We start from the raw sequence: 19,163 nt of genomic DNA, 5'->3' as shown, positions 1-19,163 counted from the left end.
CTCATCCTGGGACAGTCTTGAAAGACTTTTTAAAGTGGATTCGATCCGGATGATAACTGAGGTATAGACTTGGATAGTCCAGAGCCAGAAAGAAAATGTTAAAAATCATGTGATTATGAAAAGAGAAATGAAAGATAAGGCATGAAACAATTGTTGAACAAAAGTGTTTCACTTGTTAACATATGATGATGCATCTATTTTGACAAGACAGCAAATTTATGAATGTTTGCATTATTCTGGACATTGAACATGAGATTTTATATTTTATTGCTATTCTTTATTTTCAGACTATATTACTATATCAGTGTGATATGGGAATTTTTACTGGGCTGTAAAGCTCACACCCCTTCATCTTTCTTTTCTTTTCAGAGATACAGGATGTTCATGATTGGCTATGGCTTAGATTTATGGGTGAGCAGATGGATAGATAGAGTGTTATAGTACCTGATCAGAGAATTGTAGAAATTTAAATTGTAATTATGCAAGATTTTATGAATTATATTTGAAATTAATTGTTATAGATGTTAATATTGTAATATTTATTTTGGCCTTGCATATTCTTTAGGGCTTGCTCTAAGGAGTGTGCGGCCATCACGTATCCGACCCGAGTGTTGGGTTCGGGGCGTGACAATATATGTATATATATTCGTCCTACTACAAATTTAGACACGGGAGGACATTGGAGAATTGTGTCCTTAACATCCCTCTGATTCCTTCAAATTCTCATTTTATTTACGTATACTAGCTGCTCATGAACTTCCTTGTTTGTGGGAATAAATCCGCGAGTCCAAACAGGCGTAGCCTGATGGACCTGTGACGAATCTATTGGTCAAGTACATAGACATAAATAGATTTTATTGTCATCATAGCTCATATGCCTATACTTTTCATCGATACAAAATTAGCTACATCGCATAAAAATATTTAAAAGATATATCTTACGGTTATTTGATATTATATTAACAAAAAAGATATGGCATATCAACTATATTTTATGGGAGTTGGGATTCCTCGTGGTGCATATTTTACACTGTAAAGAGCCTTTTACAATGCAGAACCTGCATCACACAGCATCCGAACTTATAATTTGGTTCATTTTCATATGCCGAGGATTTAGCATTATTATCAATCGATAACTGACCTCATAAGCAAATAACGGGCGCATCATCTAAAAAATTTGCATCCTCTGGTGTTGAGATAGCTAGACTTACGTAGGCTGCCAAATACTTGGCGTCAAATGCCAACAGCAATTTAAAGGTAAAAAGTTAACAATCCCATGGTGCGAAACATCGAGGACGGCATAACTTGGTTATTATTATTCATTTGAGCCATTCGACTTTGATGGCAGGTAATGTCATCGGCCAGCATTGAGGTTCCACACCCTTTACACGCAAGTTGCAGGGAATTTTGTTCTTTATCCAGAAAATAGGCAGAAAACAAGTGGCGAAAATTGCAGTCCAAATCGTAGGGAGTTTGCTCATAATCTCGTTAACCATAATTTATCTCCTAACAAAAAGAATGGCCATCCCCCATCCGGAGAAGCCGAGAAGGCATGGAAGTTCTGATATGAGTATGATTTCTCCATAGATTCCGTTGGCCAGGATATGTCAGAGCCTTTGTAGAACAGAGACAAAGTACCCTGTTTACGGTGCAGATGATAGGGTAATTGAAGTAAAGAAAGCCAACCAAAGTGTAAACAATGTTATAAAATGGGCATTTTGAATGGACGGTGGAGGGGCGGCTTATAAAGGAGCTGCACTCATGTTGCCAGTACTGGATAAGATAATAAAGTGGTAAAAAAGGGAGATTCCCTTCATACTTCCACCGAAGATAAAAAGAGACGTCGACCTCAAGCGTGGATGACTGTCGCTTTCCATCGAAAACCTTAGCCTCTGTTACTTGGAAGCAACTCCCGATGGATGCTAGTCATCGTTTTTCAGAAAAGTATCTTAGCAATCGAATTAATACTGGTCTATTTCTAACCTTGTTTTCAAAATGTCAAGGCTTTCTCCTCTCTCAATTGAGTTTGGATTGATTTAGTATACCGAGGGGTAGGAGTGAACATGGTCCGATTTGGACTGATTTTATGTTCAAATCAAAGCCGAATCAATTCTAAATGGTTCGACATTTTCAAAAATTAAATCAGATCAATAGAAGATTGAAACCAAACCAAACCAACATGATTTAAACGATCTGATTTAATTTGATTTACTGATTTATATTATTATTATTATTATTATTTTGATTTATGAAGTCTCTTTTTTTTTCACATAAGAATACCATCAAAAGAATTTATCAAGTAAAATGATTTAAATTGACATAAGATATTATCACTTAACAAAAATAAAATTCTTAAATAAGCACCATCATTAAGGATTAAGGTAAAGATCTCTAACACATTACAAAAAAAAAATTCAGTAAGTAAGTCACTTAGGATTTAAGGCTAATCAATACAAAATCAAATTAATAAATAATACTATAAATTCAGAATTATTTTCTAATATATTAATACTCCAATAGAAACGGCATCCTAATCAAAATGATGTTTTATTAAAGTCGGTCCGGTTCGATTTGAGAAGTATTTTATTTACTGACAAATCTAAATCAATTCAAATCTATTTTTTATATATCAAAAAATCAATCAAATCAAATCAAATAAAATTTTAAATCAAACCAAATCTGCGGTTTAGTTCGATTTTATCGATTTGATTGGTCCATGTTTGATTTTTGCTCACCCCTACTGAGAGTTTAGAACGGTGCACTCAAATAGATCTAGGTGTGAATTAGGGTGGAGTCAAAGATGGAATAGTCCTCCGGAAGATTTTATACATATGTGCCAATGGAATACTCAGATTCTAAAATAATTGAACATAATCAAACCATATGGCTCTTTATAGCATCTTGTTTTGACCATTGGAGAAAAGATAGTCCATGGAACTTTTGTTTGCTTTTGAACTTTCTTTATGGTTTCTTAGGACCTAAGGATTACCACGGCATGCATTACACGGCTGTGCTCATAAACTATTTATTTAAAACTCACCTCACAATGAATATGATCACGCATAAAGCGATGAAGCTACATGATGGAACCACATGTACGGACTAACAGGGAAATAGTGGGCAAGAATGAAGATTGTAACTTTTAATAGATGGTGGGGACTTGAATAGCCGTAGAAGGGCTTGATAAAAATCCTTCGTGGCAGCATAAAAGATATTGGTTTGTGCCGCTTGAGACCATGAAGGATGTTGGGGCTGGGGGGTGGGTTTGGTTCTAATTCAACTTGTTAAGATCCTTCCTGCCCCAAATGTATCATCACATAGAGTTGGCTTGCAGTTCATGATTATTTAAAGTATAGAAGTGGAACCAATGAGGGAGATGGCTCTAGACTACATCACGAGTTAAATAAATTAACAGAAATATGGTTTAGAAAAAAATAACGGAAGCATGAATCCGGGCCTGCCGGGCATCCCTTTCATATTTTTAATTTTAAAAATAAAATTATAAAAAATAAGATAAAAATATGTCTGGTATTATCATAGAAGTTATTTTTATAATTCTTAAAAAATAAAAATAAAAAATTATTATTTCTATACTTTCAAAAGAAGAAAAATGTATCTTTAAGCATCATCTTACCACTATTTTTACTATGCTATTGTCTTGACCCTGTCATTGCTGCCTCACTATTATCATTGTTATCTCTATCATCACTAATATCATTACTATCATCACGATCACCACAATCATCGTTGTCATTATCCTAACAGCTCAGTTGTCATAGCCTTTGCCAAATCGTTACCATCACGAACACTACTATAATATCATCGATGCCCTCCATCATTATTTTTGCAACCGTCATTAATATTGTGGTTTCTATTGTGTTAGCCACCACTATTATCAGTTTATTTATCATTATTATATATATTTTAAAAAATAATAAACTATAGAGCATAACTCACAGGATGCATGAAGCGTGGTTTTTTTTATTTTTTTTAATTTTTATTTAAATATATGTTGGGTGTAGAAGGGTTGAGGGTGAGGTCTCCTCTTGTAAAATTTTCTTTTTCATAGTGAAGTTTGCATACCCCGTGGAGGCGAGCCCTTTTGTGGCTGATCCATATATTTTAATTATTTTTTTTTTATTTTGTTTCTTCTTTCTTCCTGCTGCATCGCGTGGTACTGAAAAGATCTTGGGAGGTGGTGTTCTGGTCAGATATCCACCCAATAAGTGGTATCAGAACAAGACGGTACAAGGACACAGATTGCAGCGGTGGTGAGCAAGACTGAAGATGGAGAAGACAGAAACAATCAAGATGGAGATCAACAAGTTCGATGGTAAGAGCAATTTCTCCTTGTGGCAGGCAAGGATGAAGGACGTGCTCATCCAACAGGGGTTGATCGATGCTCTCTTATGCGATGAGAAGCCGACCACCATGGAGGTGCGGGATTGAAAACGGCTACAGATGTAGGCGGTGAGTACCATCTGCATGTACCTGGTGGATGAGGTGGTGATCCATGTGCTGAGCGAAACTTCTCCGACAGTGCTGTGGTCGAAGCTCGAGGAGTTGTACATGGCGAAGTCTCTCATCAACACACTTTTTCTCTGGAGGCAGTTTTACCAACTGCGGATGACTGAGAGACAGAGCGTGCAGGAGCATCTGAGCCACTTTCAGAAAATCCTCACCGACCTTCTCAGCATTGGCGAGAATGTTGAGGAGAAGACCAGGGCGCTGGTTTTGCTGGCGTCGCTTCCTCCTTCGTACGAGTTCTTGGTGACTGCTCTTCTAGTGGGAAAGAGCACTATCAAGATGGACGAGGTCACCGCGGCGATACTTCAGAACGAGGTTCTCAGGAGGGAGAACCCAGCTTCGAGCTCAGGTGGCGGTAGCTCAGCTTTGGTGGCTTCTGGAAGAGCAAGAGACGGTAGACGGAGCGACAGGAGATCGCAACGAGGGCGGTCTAAGTCCTGGAGGGACTTGAGCAAAATCAGGTGTTACCAGTGTGAGGAATTGGGGCATCTAGCCAGAGATTGTCCTCAACTTAAAAATCGGACGGTGGCTGCTGTAGCGACGGCCGGCAGTGATTTAGATGGAGATGTCCTGGAGATATCTGACGAGGTATCTACTTCTTTCCAGCAGTGGATATTAGATTCTGCATGCCCCTATCATGTATGTTACAGAGAGGAGCAGTTTGACTCCCTGGAGAACAGTGAGGGCACTGTATATCTGCCGGATGGATCGAGCTGTGCGATCAGAGGCATTCGGATGGTCAGCTGGAGGACACATGACGGTGCAGTGAGGAGATTGGGGGAGATCCGATACATACCCGATTTCAGACAGAATCTTATCTCACTTAGCAGACTGAATTCGAGAGGCTACAGGACGGTAGCTGGTGGAGGAATCCTGAGGGTGTTACGCGGTGATAGGATTATGCTGAAGAAGAAGAAAGGGAGTAGAGGATATTATTATCTGGCAGGGAGCCCAGTGCGAGGTGGAGCTTCGAGAGCCAGGTGGAGCCCAGAGCGAGGTGGAGCTCCAGGAGGCGGATCGGGCACGAGACAGGAGACTCGGGAGGACGAGAGGCGACGTCGCAAGGTGAGATTCCTATTGCCGCAGGACGATGCCCCGAGCATGTCTCAGGTCAGGAGGAGCACAGCATACGATGGAGATGGGATCGAGCAGTCTGGCTCGACTCCCATGTTTGCCCATCCATGATCAGCAGGCGATTGCCCCAGGGCATGGGGGCGAGGAGATCCAGAAGCTCTCGGAGTTTGGAGGAGGCCGAATATCGAGTCGAGGTAGAGATTGTTAGGATTTGACACCTCGAGATTGAGCCCACAGCGAGGTTCGCGATGAAAAATGGAGTCCAACGAGATCAAGATCACCTAAAACGGAGCTCAGATGGAGGAGATACGAGCTTTTGAATTCGGCACGAGATTCGAGGCGGTGGAGGACCACCGGCAATGGGTGGCAGCGGCCGCAGGCGGCGGTGCGCGGGATGCACGACCCAGGCCCGCGCGGGATGCACGACCCACGCGGGCGCGCGGCCCAGCCGGACACGTGGCCCAGTCGGGCGCGCGGCCCAGTCGGGCGCGCGGCCCAGTCGGGCGCGCGGCCCAGTCGGGCGCGCAGCCCAGCCGGGCTCGCGGCCTAGCCGGGCGCACGGCCCAGCCAGGCACGCGGCCCAGGCGCACGCAGGCCCGCGCGCGGGAGCGGGCCGGCCCTGTTGGCCCTTTGCACCGGTCCACCGTGGACCGTGCGGTCCACGGCTGGGCCTGTGGACCGCATGGGCGTTTCCTACACATCCACGGTACTATTCCATGGACCGGAGCGTGATCTGAGAGCGTGGGTGGCTCCCGATCTTGATCCGACGGTTCAGGGATTATCTGACTTTGTTTAGGACTCCTAATCCTTCTCTAATCAAGTTTTTAACCCTTTAAAAGGGCCTGATCGGTAACAGAGAGAAGTGGTGGTTCGGATTTGCGCCGTACGAACCCGATTGAAGAGAGAGAGACGGAAGCGCTTAGAGAGAAGGAGCAGGAGGCTCCTGGACAGCAGTCGTCAGGCACTTCAAGGGTTCAGGGGGTCTTCCAAGAGAGAGAGAGCTTTTGTGAGGGGAACTTCTAGTGAGAGAGAATTGGGTGTACAAGGGTTGAGGGTGAGGTCTCCTCTTATAAAATTTTCTTTTTCATAGTGAAGTTTGCATGCCCCGTGGAGGCGAGCCCTTTTGTGGCTGATCCACGTATTTTGATTGTTTTTCTTTTATTTTATTTCTTCTTTCTTCCTTCTACATCGCGTGGTACTGAAAAGATCTTGGGAGGTGGTGTCATGACCAGACATCCATCCAATAATATAATATAGTAATAAATAAAAGATAACTCCTCAAATTTCAAGCCAATTAATTAGAATGACCTATAATTTTCTCACCACTGTAATTGAAATTCCACCAGACATGGCAACAAATTTTAACAATGATCGAGTAGAAGCTTCCATCACTGATACCAATGTCCATATGATGAATAGAAAATTTTGCATTGAATTTCTATTTTAGATATATATAATATAAACAATGCTAGATATATGTATGTTTTAAATTTAAAAATAAAATATATTAAATTCGATTTTTATTTTTAAAATAAAAAAATAAAATTGATGGCGCACAACATAGAAATTTATGTACTCTTAAAATTTTATCCAACTGATTATCAATCCACTTGGGATCACAATTGAGCTTTTTGCGCAAAATTAATGTCTTAATGGCTGATGGATGGATATTTAAATAAAAGTTTTTTCCTTCATCTGGGAGGATCACTAGATTTAGACAAAATGCTTGGAGCACCTTATCAATAATGTAACTAGTAATGAATTAGCACTTATTGTAGCCCAAGAAATGAGTTCCAAGCAAACAAAACACTGGAATTGTCCAACACAAAGCTCAAGCTTGTTCAATCTCTATTTAGTAGATGAATCATGAACAAAACTCAAGCTCGCCTCTACCTTTCTCTCTCTCATGGAACTCAAGCTAATTTTAAACTCAGCTCATAAGTGAGCCAAGGTCGAACATGGATTCTCAGACTCAACTTGACATTTGGTTTGCATGTCTACCTGGCGCTGATTTCATTCTAAACGAAAAGTCAAGCTCGAACTTTCCACACACTTAGGATTGAGCCAAATCTACACACCCTAAGCTTGACTTGACTCGGTATTTATGCATGTCCAAATTTTAAATTATTTATACATCTACTACCTTGCACGTCCCTTTCTCTTGGACCACATTCTATCGGACTATTTTTTCCCATGCAACGAACCAAACTAAGACCTTGCTGCAGTAAACGTGATTGCCACCCATCCGTGGCTACCAAAAAAAAAAAAAAAAGGTCCTTTTCAGCCACGGACCATTTCATCCATATATTCTTCATAGTTTCCGTCGTCGACTTGGATTCTGAGGTCCCAATGGCAGGTAATTAGCCAATATTGGTCCAAGTTCCAGAGAACCTGATCGCAACCGGAGCGGTCGGTTTCAGAACTAAGGACACCGTGCGCGTGATTAGCGGCAAAACTGTACGTTCCTTGGTTTCAGGAATAATGAGGTTGGCTTCCTCTATAGATCACGGAAGGATAAGATGTCCACATCGCTAAGAAACGCTCTCCTCCCCTCCAAAGACTTAGCTTTTGAAAGACCAGTACTCGATCAAACCCAAATGCCCATCCCTGCGAGGATAAAGTTCCATCATGTCTCCCACTCACAGATAATGTAATTTTCCCCCTCCACAAGAGTTTAATGGTGTCCCTTGAGGGGCCTGCATGAAAAGAAGAAAAAGAAAATAAGCCATAAGCTGATTAAAGTCTTTCTTTTTCTTTTTCTTTTTCTTTTCTTTTTTTAAAAATGAAAAGGGAGGTAAATTAATACCACCTGGTAAAGATTATTAAAGTCTTTAGACATTACCAACTTCTATCCACTACTTTTGTTAGATAAAATCGGCTTTTTGGACAATCTAACCAAGCGAAGGTGTGCGCATAGAAAAAGTGCCGATTGAATGCCTTACAATATTGAATTGCACATGCTCCGAGTATCCTAACAATGTGATCCAGCCCCATCATCAAAGCCGCTTTCGATAAAGTAAAGATAATATTTGATAAGAGCTGAGTGTTTTTTGTATCAATATATATCTTCTTTCTTCAAAGGATTCAACAAACAATTTAATATCAACCTACAATATGTTTTTTTACCTAAGCATGCTTGTTTAATAGTTATAATTGCTTTCGCAAGGAGAAATTACTAATTTCACATGATAACTCTTACAATTTTATTATTGCCATTGATTTCTAGTTCATGCCGCGAAAGGATTGTTATTTTATTTTTTCTTGCTTTCATACACTCACAAATGAGCAAAGTTTGGAAACCCATTTGTAGATTGTAAGGGAATCCAATCAAACTGTAATGCCGTATTGCAAAACATATCAATTTTACTAGTTATCACTCAAAAATGTATATCAAATTATTCTTAGACATGAAACTACAGTAGATGGATAAAGATTATTTATGATCTCATCCCGACAAGTTCTTTAGATGAGGTCATTTATTTTTTTCTCCAAGAAAAAATTTGAAAATGCACCATGTATTTTTTGGTTGCTGACCACTGATATTATTCTGCTGTATATCCGTGGGCATACACATGCAAATGATTTTTGTGGTAATGCTTTAAAAATATTCACCATTAAATCATGCAATCATATGAGAATTTATGATCCTATGCTTGTCCCCTATATGTCATTTACATTTTAGTATTGCCTAAGATAAATGTCCACAAACCAATAGCTTGTACATGCAACTACCACATAACCTATACGGTTATATGTTTTTTATCTTTTCATTTGCAAATAATTTTGATCTTAGAGTGCAAATCATTAATTGATGCAAGTTTGGATAGAAGCTCTCTTGTACATCTAATTTTTTCTGACTTGACTCAGTTTAAATTTTGGAGATACGAGAACAAGTCAATAGTAACATTCTTCTCCTTATTATAGGTTCAAATTGTATCTTCTATACAAAAGAATTATTGATGTTCTTTTACAACATCGACCATTGAATTACATGTTTTGCATGCATCCAAAAGCATCCTAATTTTTTTATCATTCACTTGCATTGGCTTTTGAAGTCATCATTATATGATTCAATGTAGATTCTCATGAAGAAAAGTGAACTCTTCTTTCAAGCGAAAAATACAACTCCTGCCCCCGAATATATCTCATCTTATCTTCCATTAGGGGGCATTTGGCGACCCAACTTAGATCATGACAGTAATCTAAGATCATTGATGATCCAAGATCATCGGTGATCCAAATCCTAGGATAATCTAATCTCTAATGACCTAAGATCACTATGTTTGTTTTGTCATAATGCAGTGATTAAAAATCTCTGGGTATGTACAAACAACTTATTTGGTATGCTACGAAAATTCATGATCATCGACTATATAATACCAAAAATATCTTTGATAATTTGTTTGGGAGTTTGGATTGAGGATTGAGGTTGAAAAAATTTTAGAACAAAATCAAATAGATTTTTTCTCTTTCTAATCTATACGACGAGAGAAAAAAGTCCTTCTCTTTCGTGAAGATGACGCCCCAAGTATCCGCAGATATTCCTTCTCTTCTGTGGAGAAGACGCCTCAATTACCCACCCCACACATGTAAAAAAAATATCATGATAAAAAATAAATAATTTTTTCTTTCCGAATGTCTCTCGATCGTCAGGATATTTTGATTAACATATAAAATATAAGATCACTGTGATGGAGTGATGTTGGATACCTATCCTCAAGAGCGGATTTTCAATCACCACGTTAGACGGTGATTTGAAGAGTGGAGATACTTTAAAATCACCGCTATATAGGATCATCATGGTGCAACCAAATACGGTGATCTCATCACTTTCACTCATATCATTCTTGATTCTAAGTGGATCACGCCATACCCAACGCCCTCTTAAGAAATAAAACCTTCCAATTAGGGCTAAAACCGATTCAGATACGGATCGAATACTAGCATATCCATATTTATATTTATTTTATCGAATATAAATACAAATATAGATATTATTCGGATGAAAAAATTCATATCCATATTTGTTTTAAACGGATAAAGATATAATTCGGATACTGAAAGTATGGATATAATTATGAATATAATTTAGATAATTAAATTTTATAACTATAAAATCAAATATATTACTAAATATATAATAAATTAAGTTAATAATATATTTATATATTGTATATTTTTTAAAAAAATTAATAAGTAATATATAAAATTATATAAGATTATGTGTAGATTCGGATATTCGAATATGGATCGGATAGTTATTTATCTATATTTATATTTATTTTTTAATAAATATAAATATAAATATTTATTAATTTAAATATTTATATTCAAATTGATTGGATATGAAAATAGATTCAGACACATAATATCTATATCATTTTCATCTTAATTCTTTATTATTCTTCGGGGCAGCAAGTGCACCGATCATCGAACTGCTTTTTCGTAATTCCTTGGCATTGGAGGGGTATTGTTCCCCACCCAGGTCGCCGTCGTTGTCAGGAGGCTAGAGACGTACACGAGGTTCCGCTTGACGCGTACCGCTTCGTTACCGCTCCAAACCAATCACGTGGTGGAAGCCTGCTCTTACACGTGTATTTTATGGGTGTTCGGGGGCAGCCCGCGGGGGTTGGGTGGCGGGGTGGGGGCGGTGGTGCGGGGAGTGGTGTGTGGGATTCATCATTTACTTGGGTTGTGAAGAACGTACATGAGCGACCCAACGGCTACAACTCGTGAACCTATCTCTTTACCAGCTGTCAAAACTCCAACCACCATAAAACAACCACCGTTACTCTTACTCGGCCCTGCGCGACTTCAACAGCCTTTAATAAAGAACACGCATGCTCCGGATATATATGAGATTAAACTAATTCCCACACTAATATCTCCGTAAATATGCAAATGGATCAATTTAAAATGATGACTTTATAATTACCATTAAAAAAAATGATGACTTTATAATAATCAGTGAGTAATACTTCATTAAGCGATATAGCTAATTTGCAATTATTTATTATCTATTTCAAAACTTAAAAAATGGAGAAAAGTGCTCAGCCTAGAGGCAATTTATCTAAATAATTGTATAAAATAAGAATAGTATTTAAATAATTATATTTTAGTTGAAGAGCTATACACGCGTAGGTTGCAAGATGAGTTTTTATGCGAATAGCAAATTAAAAGAATAAAATTCAGCTTCATCTCTATTGTATATGGTGGAAAAATCTTGAAGATTGCTTCTATATGGTCATCAAAATCTGAAGCTTTTCACAGCCCCAATGTTTCTTTCTTTTTATCAAAACATGTTTATGTATGCTGAATTTTAATTATTCACGTCATAAACAAAACTTGACACGCTTTAGCGGACACATGAGAAGTTCTCTAATGAGGATGTTCTGTTTATTTAGGATTATTTTCCAGCTAATTTGAAACTGGACAAGCAGCGGCGGGCGTTTTGACTTCAGCAACTCCCAGCTGCAATTCTAAATCTGTCGCATTTAAAGCACTCACGTCTTTCAACAGAGCGTGGCGGATAAAACAATAAATGCGGCCTTCCATTGCATGGAAAAATAAAAAGCATGTGGGGGTGCCTTTCCACGTGGACTACCTTCCTTCCGTGGACCCACCCCGTGCCTCACACGCCTCGTGGCATTGCAGTAATATTCTTGAGATCGAAGCCTCGATCCATTCTTTTCCATCCCAACTCAACCATACGTTTACACTCGGACACGAGAACGTAAGAAATTACCAGGCATGCCACCTATCTTATTTTAGCATCGTAGCAACTCCCGACAACCCAAGGGCATTATCGTAATCCAACCATCCCGTTCCTCTCTATTTCCGGTGTATGTGGGCAAGACATGATCATCGCCCCAGATTTGATCAGATCACGGAGCTAAAAAGAGCAAAAGCTATGGTCAGACCGTAAATAACTTGAAATTCAAACCCAGTTCGGGAGCGCGGGAGACGATTTGTTGATCGTGTTTGGACGGTGCTGATGCGTCTCAAAACCGACGGTCCTCCTTCGCTCTAGCGTCAGACGAGTAAGCAATCGGAATTTTTCTTTCCGCCCCACGCGGTTTTCTCGTGAATATTCTCAAAGGCATGCCCGTTTCCAAAACCGCTTCCTTCATAGGACTTCGAAAACCGCAATACACTTCCGTCCATCGCTAGCCTGGGTCTCTCTCTCTCTCTCTCTCTCTGTGGATTTGGGAGGGCGAGACGCACGTGAGGAGGGCGTGACTGGGATCGGGTGGTGGCCGCTGGGGAAGGGCGCTGGCGGCGGCGATGACGAGGCGGTGCTCGCACTGCAGCAACAACGGGCACAACTCGCGCACATGCCCGACGCGTGCGGGGGGAGTGAGGCTGTTCGGAGTGCGGCTCACCGAGGGGGCGGGGTCCATGAAGAAGAGCGCCAGCATGAGCAGCCTCTACTCCGCCAGCTCCTCCGCCACCGGCGGTGGAGCCGGTGGCGGAGGCTCCACCAACCCGGGATCTCCGTCCAGCGATCCGCTCCGCGATAACCCTGCCGCGGCCGGCTACGCCTCCGACAACGCCGCCCAGGCCTCCTGCTCCAATTGCCGCAACGAGCGCAAGAAAGGTGTCTCTTTTTTCCCCTGTTTCTTTTCTTTTTTCGCAGCTTTTCTTCCGCTGATTTTCTCGGAATCTTTCGATTTTTTTTTTTCCCTTACTCATGTGTTCTTGGTCTTCTTTGCATTTCCTCTGTTCCTGTTGCAGATCAACTATATTCAGATTTTCCTTCAAAGGCAGCGACTTTTTCTTTTCCCCTTTATTTGATCAAATTTTTGTGAATCCTTTTTTCCCTGAACCACATAAAAATCACATCTTTTATCATCGGCGCAGTAGTTTGGAGCGTCGTAATGTCGTCTTTGATAAAGCTGCCTTTTTTTTTAGGATAAGTTATAATTTTTAGAAGGTTATTGTTTCCTAATTTCGAATGATGTATATTATTCTTATTAATTTCCTTTTTTTTTTCTCTTTTTGTTTGCTTATTAAGTGCATGTTTTGATAAATTAGGACATGAGTCTTGAACGCATGTGCCGATTAATTTGTTGAATTCTGCATCTAGTCTCCGTGGTCCTCTTTGCCCTGTTTGTCTGGTTGGAGTTGAACCGTCCAATATGGCCGACACCTTCTTCAGGATGGCCCATATGATACTATCCACTGGGTTTACCACCAAATTTTTTCAAGCAACATTAGAAAGTGATGGCTGATGGTCCACACAATATAGTCGCATTGATTTGTTGATTGTGATCTTATTGGTTTTTGTTTATGGAATTTGGCCCATCTATTTGAGAATCTTAAATAATGGGCCAGCAGCCTTACATGTGATGGCATGGGTTAATTTTATATACCCATGGCTTGCTTTTTTAAATAAATTTGATTATGTTCTTTATGTCCGTCTTATTTTCCTGCATAGCTCGTTGTTTCACTTCACTTTCTTGTTTCGTGTTTATTATATCCTATTCCTTTTGTCTCATGGTTTTTCTCTGAAGAATTGTTACTTATTCTCATGCTGTCGTTTAATATCTTTTGCACTGTGCTCTTGAAATCTGCATGTGTGCTGCTTGTATCATATCTTCTTGTCGTGGCATGACAGAGGAGGAAAAATGGATGTTTTGTTGTAACATGCAGATTTCTTTAGTTTTCCACTTTGCTATAGTTCAAGTCCTATATAAATGTTTTTTGCTGGTCAAAAAGGTATATCTTCTGATTATTAAAAAAAAGAAAGAGAGAAGAATTCTCTGCTTTTGGAAAAGAAAAAAAAAACTTCAGTTTAGACTATGTTGAAGAAAAAAAATTCACTTTATTCGTCTAGCGAGCGCTTTATTGTTTTACAGATTAGTTTTAGAGTTCTACGTGTTTGTATCCAAAGTAAGTTAATTGACTGGCTCTCATGAATGCTTGTACTTTGTAAACGTATATTGCAGCCATTTACTTTCATAACGTCTCCATTACCTAACTGGATATGCTAGCTGTGTAATTGCTTCATTATCTCATTTAACAATTTCTTGCAGTGGTATTGAGACTCCATGTTCGGCCAATGAACACCGTAGATTGCATCTCATGAATTTCTACTTATTTAAAGCAAAGATTAATATTTTGAGAGTTCCAATGGAACTAGATCAATTGTGAATACATTCGAGTCAGGCGATTTGAGTTTTTAGATATTCTTGAATTCATCCGTGATTTAGCTAATTCCTCATCTAGCTTTGGGGCTTAAAGGAACAACTCTTACAAGATTTGGATGGTTTGCTTAAATGTTGCATCATTTTCATCCTCATGCCTGTAGTACATTTACTCGTTTTATTGTTATTGAGCCCCATGAAAGGTTTCACTACCTAGAATCTAGTTATTTTTTGTTAATTAGCTGGATTCATTCTTCCATGTCTGCATGTCAAATTGATATTAGATGGTGGAAAGTGCATGATTCGATTGTTGTATTTTATAAGAAATCTTATAACTTTGTCATTATTGAGAATTCAGAATCTTGCAAAAAGGTGAGCAGAAGATACCTGGAGGAATTATAGCATATGCCTTCATGTAACTTAATGATCTTGCATGTGTTTTAGGTCAGGGATGAAAACTTCTGTAGTTTTGTGGTATAGATGGTATTCTTCCTGTAATAATCAACCATTACAAAATTGGAAAGTCTTTCCAATTAGACTACTTTATTATCTTTCATTAAACAAAATGTGTTAAGATTGCCTTATTATGTCTTCCCTTGTTGACACTGTTTTTCTGTATACTTGCAGAAGATATGCCTTTTTGAATATTATATGTCCATTCAGGATATGATAAAAGTTTGAAGCAGAGTGATAAGGACAAATCACAACTTGAAAATTCTGAAGCTAGATTTTCCCCTATCCACATTAGGGATGGATGCCCCCATGCCTGTGTGGCAGCTCACCCATGCATAGAATTCTCTGAGTGAAGATTAGCAATGAGGAGTTTTCAAATTTCAAATTATGCACTGTTTTAGCCTTGTCTAAGTTAAAATATGAAGGTTTGTTCTTCTATTCTCCTTTTAAGCTTGCATAGATATTTCTTTGTGTTCTGGTGATCGGTAGATCACCAGTTTACTAAGAGATCGCTCGCCGTGCAGTTTTACTGCCACTTAAATTTCACTTACTGTCTTTGCAAAGAAAGCTTATGTCATATTCCCATATTCTTCTTGAATTTGACTTGTTCATTATGCTCTGTATGTTCTAAAGTGTAACTTGACTTATTATAATATAATTCTTGAGCTTCTTACATACTTTTACGTTTGTCCCTTAGATGTGACTACTTTTGCATTTGTCCCTTAGATGTGACCATAGTTGAAGACTGGGTATTAGTTGTATGCTGTTGATTGTCATTTTCATGGTTCAGAAAAGGGATAGGGGTGCCCATGACATTTTGTGCACTGCAGGCATCATGGTGCCTGATATTGAAGCAGTGGAATGGGGAATGGAGATAGAATTTGGAAGTATCTTATTGAGGTCAACCATTGTGTGCCAAGTGGGTGGGATAACTTGTGGCTTGAATTCTTTGACATGTTGGTTGTTGGCCCATGCTTTGGTAATTGCTTGTTATGTTGTTTATTTCTTCTTGTTTGTCATTTGGAGATCATTTCCCGTATGATCTGCAGAATTATTGCTTTTGTAATCAGCATCTTCAGTATGTTGTTCTTTTCTTTTTTCCATTTTTTAAAGTTTTTTTCTGTGCTTCTCTCAGATTTTAACTTTCTGCAGTACAAATTACCGATTAGAATAAGGAAGGCAGTATTGGTTCAGATTCAAGAGTTCAACCAAACTGTTTCAGCTAATTGTTCTATGAGGGCTTTGTCAGTTTATGTTTTTTATTACTTTCTGTAAATGGCTTTATTTAACTAAGGGTACAGGTTTTGGGTGTCAATTTATCTATCTCCTTTAAAAGAATCATTCTTTTTATATACAAACTAATGGTATAGAGTTGCAGAACACATTGCATACCCTTATATTGATTGTTTATATGAATGTCATCCCTGTCAAATATACATTCATAATCAATTGCAGTGGCAGAATATTTCCAATGAGCGTGCAGGATGCCTCTTTAAAATATAGTGAAGAAGAGTTCTTGCATGCATATCATGCATGGTATTTCGTTAATTATTGCACTGATAAGTGGTAAATCCTTTTCAGATTAATATAAACCTGGGTTTATCATGTTCTGGTAGGCTTCTGTAATTCCTGCTTTGTTAATGGATTTTAATATGTTTTAATTTGTAATTAAAATTATAATCCTGTAATAAGAGGAGAACCTTTTAGGTGTGTATGCTTGCAGGATTTCAAATGAACTTATATGGTGGTTGTATGTTGACAGATTTTGATTATGAATTGATGTCATGTTGATTTCATCTTTATTTACCCTTAGGTTCCTTATATTATTGTTATGCAAGTTATTGATTTGATCTATGTGTGTGTCTTTTGGATATATTATTCTATTTCTACATCATGTACAGGGATAGTTTTTGGAAATGTTAAATGCATTCTTTAGCTGTTCACCTATTAGTTTTGTTAGTTTAGTACTGCTATCGAGTGGATAAAAAGTACTGGGTCAAGCTCGGAAAGGCTGTTTAACTTCACGACATGGAAAACTTCTAGTGGTTGTTAGAGAACCTAGAGATTCTTATGATGGATGGATGTTATATTATAACTTTTACTTTCAGCATATAAATGTTGTTGTGATATGATCCAAACGGTACTAATCACTCTATTTCTTCTTAATAAATGTATAGTTTTCATTTCTATCTTTACATTTCTACACATTCTTTGCTAATATGAATGCATTCTTCAGCTGCTTAATGTATCATGTTACGTTACTTTGTCTCGCGGCTTTTTTATTAAGTTTTGCAATTATTGAACTAATGTGGTTTCTCATCCATTTAAATACTTAAAATAGAGGTACAATCTTCTGTGACAGAATTACTATAGGGAAGTCTTATTTTCCTTCATTCATTAGGAATATGGAGGCTGCATAAGTATGTCACAACAGCCTGTTACACTCTAATCTTTAAGTTGCATGATATCAAACTTGGTAGGCAGTTACTAGACATGTCTTCCTTTTTTACTGGATTTCAGGTGTCCCATGGACTGAAGAAGAGCATCGGATGTTCTTACTGGGTTTGCAGAAGCTGGGTAAAGGTGACTGGCGTGGAATAGCTCGAAATTTTGTTGTGTCTCGAACTCCAACACAGGTGGCCAGTCATGCCCAAAAATACTTCATACGTCAGACAAATGCATCTAGAAGGAAGAGACGCTCAAGCTTGTTTGACATGGTCCCTGATATGGTACATCTTCTCTCCATGACAGCCCGATTCAAATGGCCTTCCTTGGTTTCTATTTGTTAATTGTGTAATGATGGCTTTATTGCTCTTGTTTTCTGTCCTCGCAGCCAACAGACCAGATCCCAGTTCTCGAAGAACACTTAATGCACGGGTCTCCTCCTAATGAACCCGAGAATACAAACCAGCTGCCAGCTTTAAATCACGGTCCAGATCAAGGATCTGAGCTTGCTGAACCCTTACTAAACAACCCTCCTGAGGAGCTCAATGAAAGCATACCATACAACAATACACCAATGCCAGCGGTCCCAGCATTCTACCCGGCATTCATTCATCTTCCATATGCATTCTGGCCACCAAATCTGGCTGCGCCTGCAACAGAAGAAGAGATGGGTGAGACCCATGAGATCGTAAAGCCTAGGCCAGTCATTCCTAAGGAGCCGGTCAACATGGATGAGATCACTGGCATGTCAAAGCTCAGCATCGGCGAGCATGGTGCCGGCCGCATGGAACCATCTGCTCTCTCTCTCAAACTGCTAGAAGCCTCCACTTCAAGGCAGTCAGCCTTTCACCTGAATCCATCAAGCACTCGGCCTGATCTTAGCCAGGGTAGCAGCAATGCAATTCATGCGGTTTAGGAAGAATTTGATGAGGAATGGGATCTATTTGCGTTATATATATTCTTTCTCTTATGTTACTGTTAATTTAATCTTCTCATACATTCAGGATCATCTCATTCGTGTAACAAGCGTCAGTCATATCTGTACTCTTATGTTTTTGCTTATAGCTGGGTAGAAATTCGCATCAAATAAGTGACATCCTTTACTGTTATTAGCACGGCGCCAAATGTTGTGATGTAAATTGCCGTTCTTTTCGGGGTTTTTTTTCCATTATTTCATTTATTCGTACTGATCGAACCATTTGATGATCATTCTCTGCCTTGCTCTGGTCTCCAATGCAGCATCTAAAAGATCCCAGCGGCTAGCTGGCACTTCAGGCAAATGTGGGAGTGAATAGAATAAAAGAGTCGGGAGAAAGTTGATTGATTATATTTGATGCTACAGAAAGAAGAGAACATTGTTGATCATGCTACTTGCCTGAATAAACTCCTGTTCTCACGGGCCAAGTTCATCAATAATGTTCTGTAGATGTTTGGTGCAAGCCATATCGGTCATCTCAAAACCGAAGTTTGGATGATGTTTTGAACTTCCAATGGAGTTCCAAGTGAGGGGCGAGGAAT

General features: G+C 39.1%; 1 protein-coding gene across 1 annotated transcript; it reads left to right on the top strand.

Annotated features, from left to right (window-relative positions):
- Nucleotides 1–12,762: 12,762 nt before the first annotated feature.
- LOC105048058 (transcription factor MYBS3) lies at nt 12,763–18,754 on the top strand. Its single transcript, XM_010927246.4, has 3 exons — nt 12,763–13,198; nt 17,721–17,929; nt 18,034–18,754. The coding sequence occupies exons 1-3, from the start codon at nt 12,886–12,888 to the stop codon at nt 18,559–18,561; spliced, it is 1,050 nt and encodes a 349-aa protein (XP_010925548.1). The 5' UTR covers nt 12,763–12,885; the 3' UTR covers nt 18,562–18,754.
- The last annotated feature ends 409 nt before the right edge of the window (nt 18,755–19,163 follow it).

This window comes from Elaeis guineensis, chromosome 7 (assembly GCF_000442705.2).
Source record: "Elaeis guineensis isolate ETL-2024a chromosome 7, EG11, whole genome shotgun sequence".
Classification (NCBI taxonomy): Eukaryota; Viridiplantae; Streptophyta; class Magnoliopsida; order Arecales; family Arecaceae; genus Elaeis; species Elaeis guineensis.
Note: the sequence above shows the minus strand (reverse complement) of the source record. Positions and strands in the feature narration are given on the sequence as shown.

Bases quoted from the DNA above. Each gene is read 5' to 3' on its own strand.
- LOC105048058 (XM_010927246.4), top strand. From the start codon at position 12,886: ATGACGAGGCGGTGCTCGCACTGCAGCAACAACGGGCACAACTCGCGC. The intron at 13,199-17,720 runs GTGTCTCTTTTT...ACTGGATTTCAG, and splicing joins CCGCAACGAGCGCAAGAAAG to GTGTCCCATGGACTGAAGAA. The intron at 17,930-18,033 runs GTACATCTTCTC...CTGTCCTCGCAG, and splicing joins TTGACATGGTCCCTGATATG to CCAACAGACCAGATCCCAGT.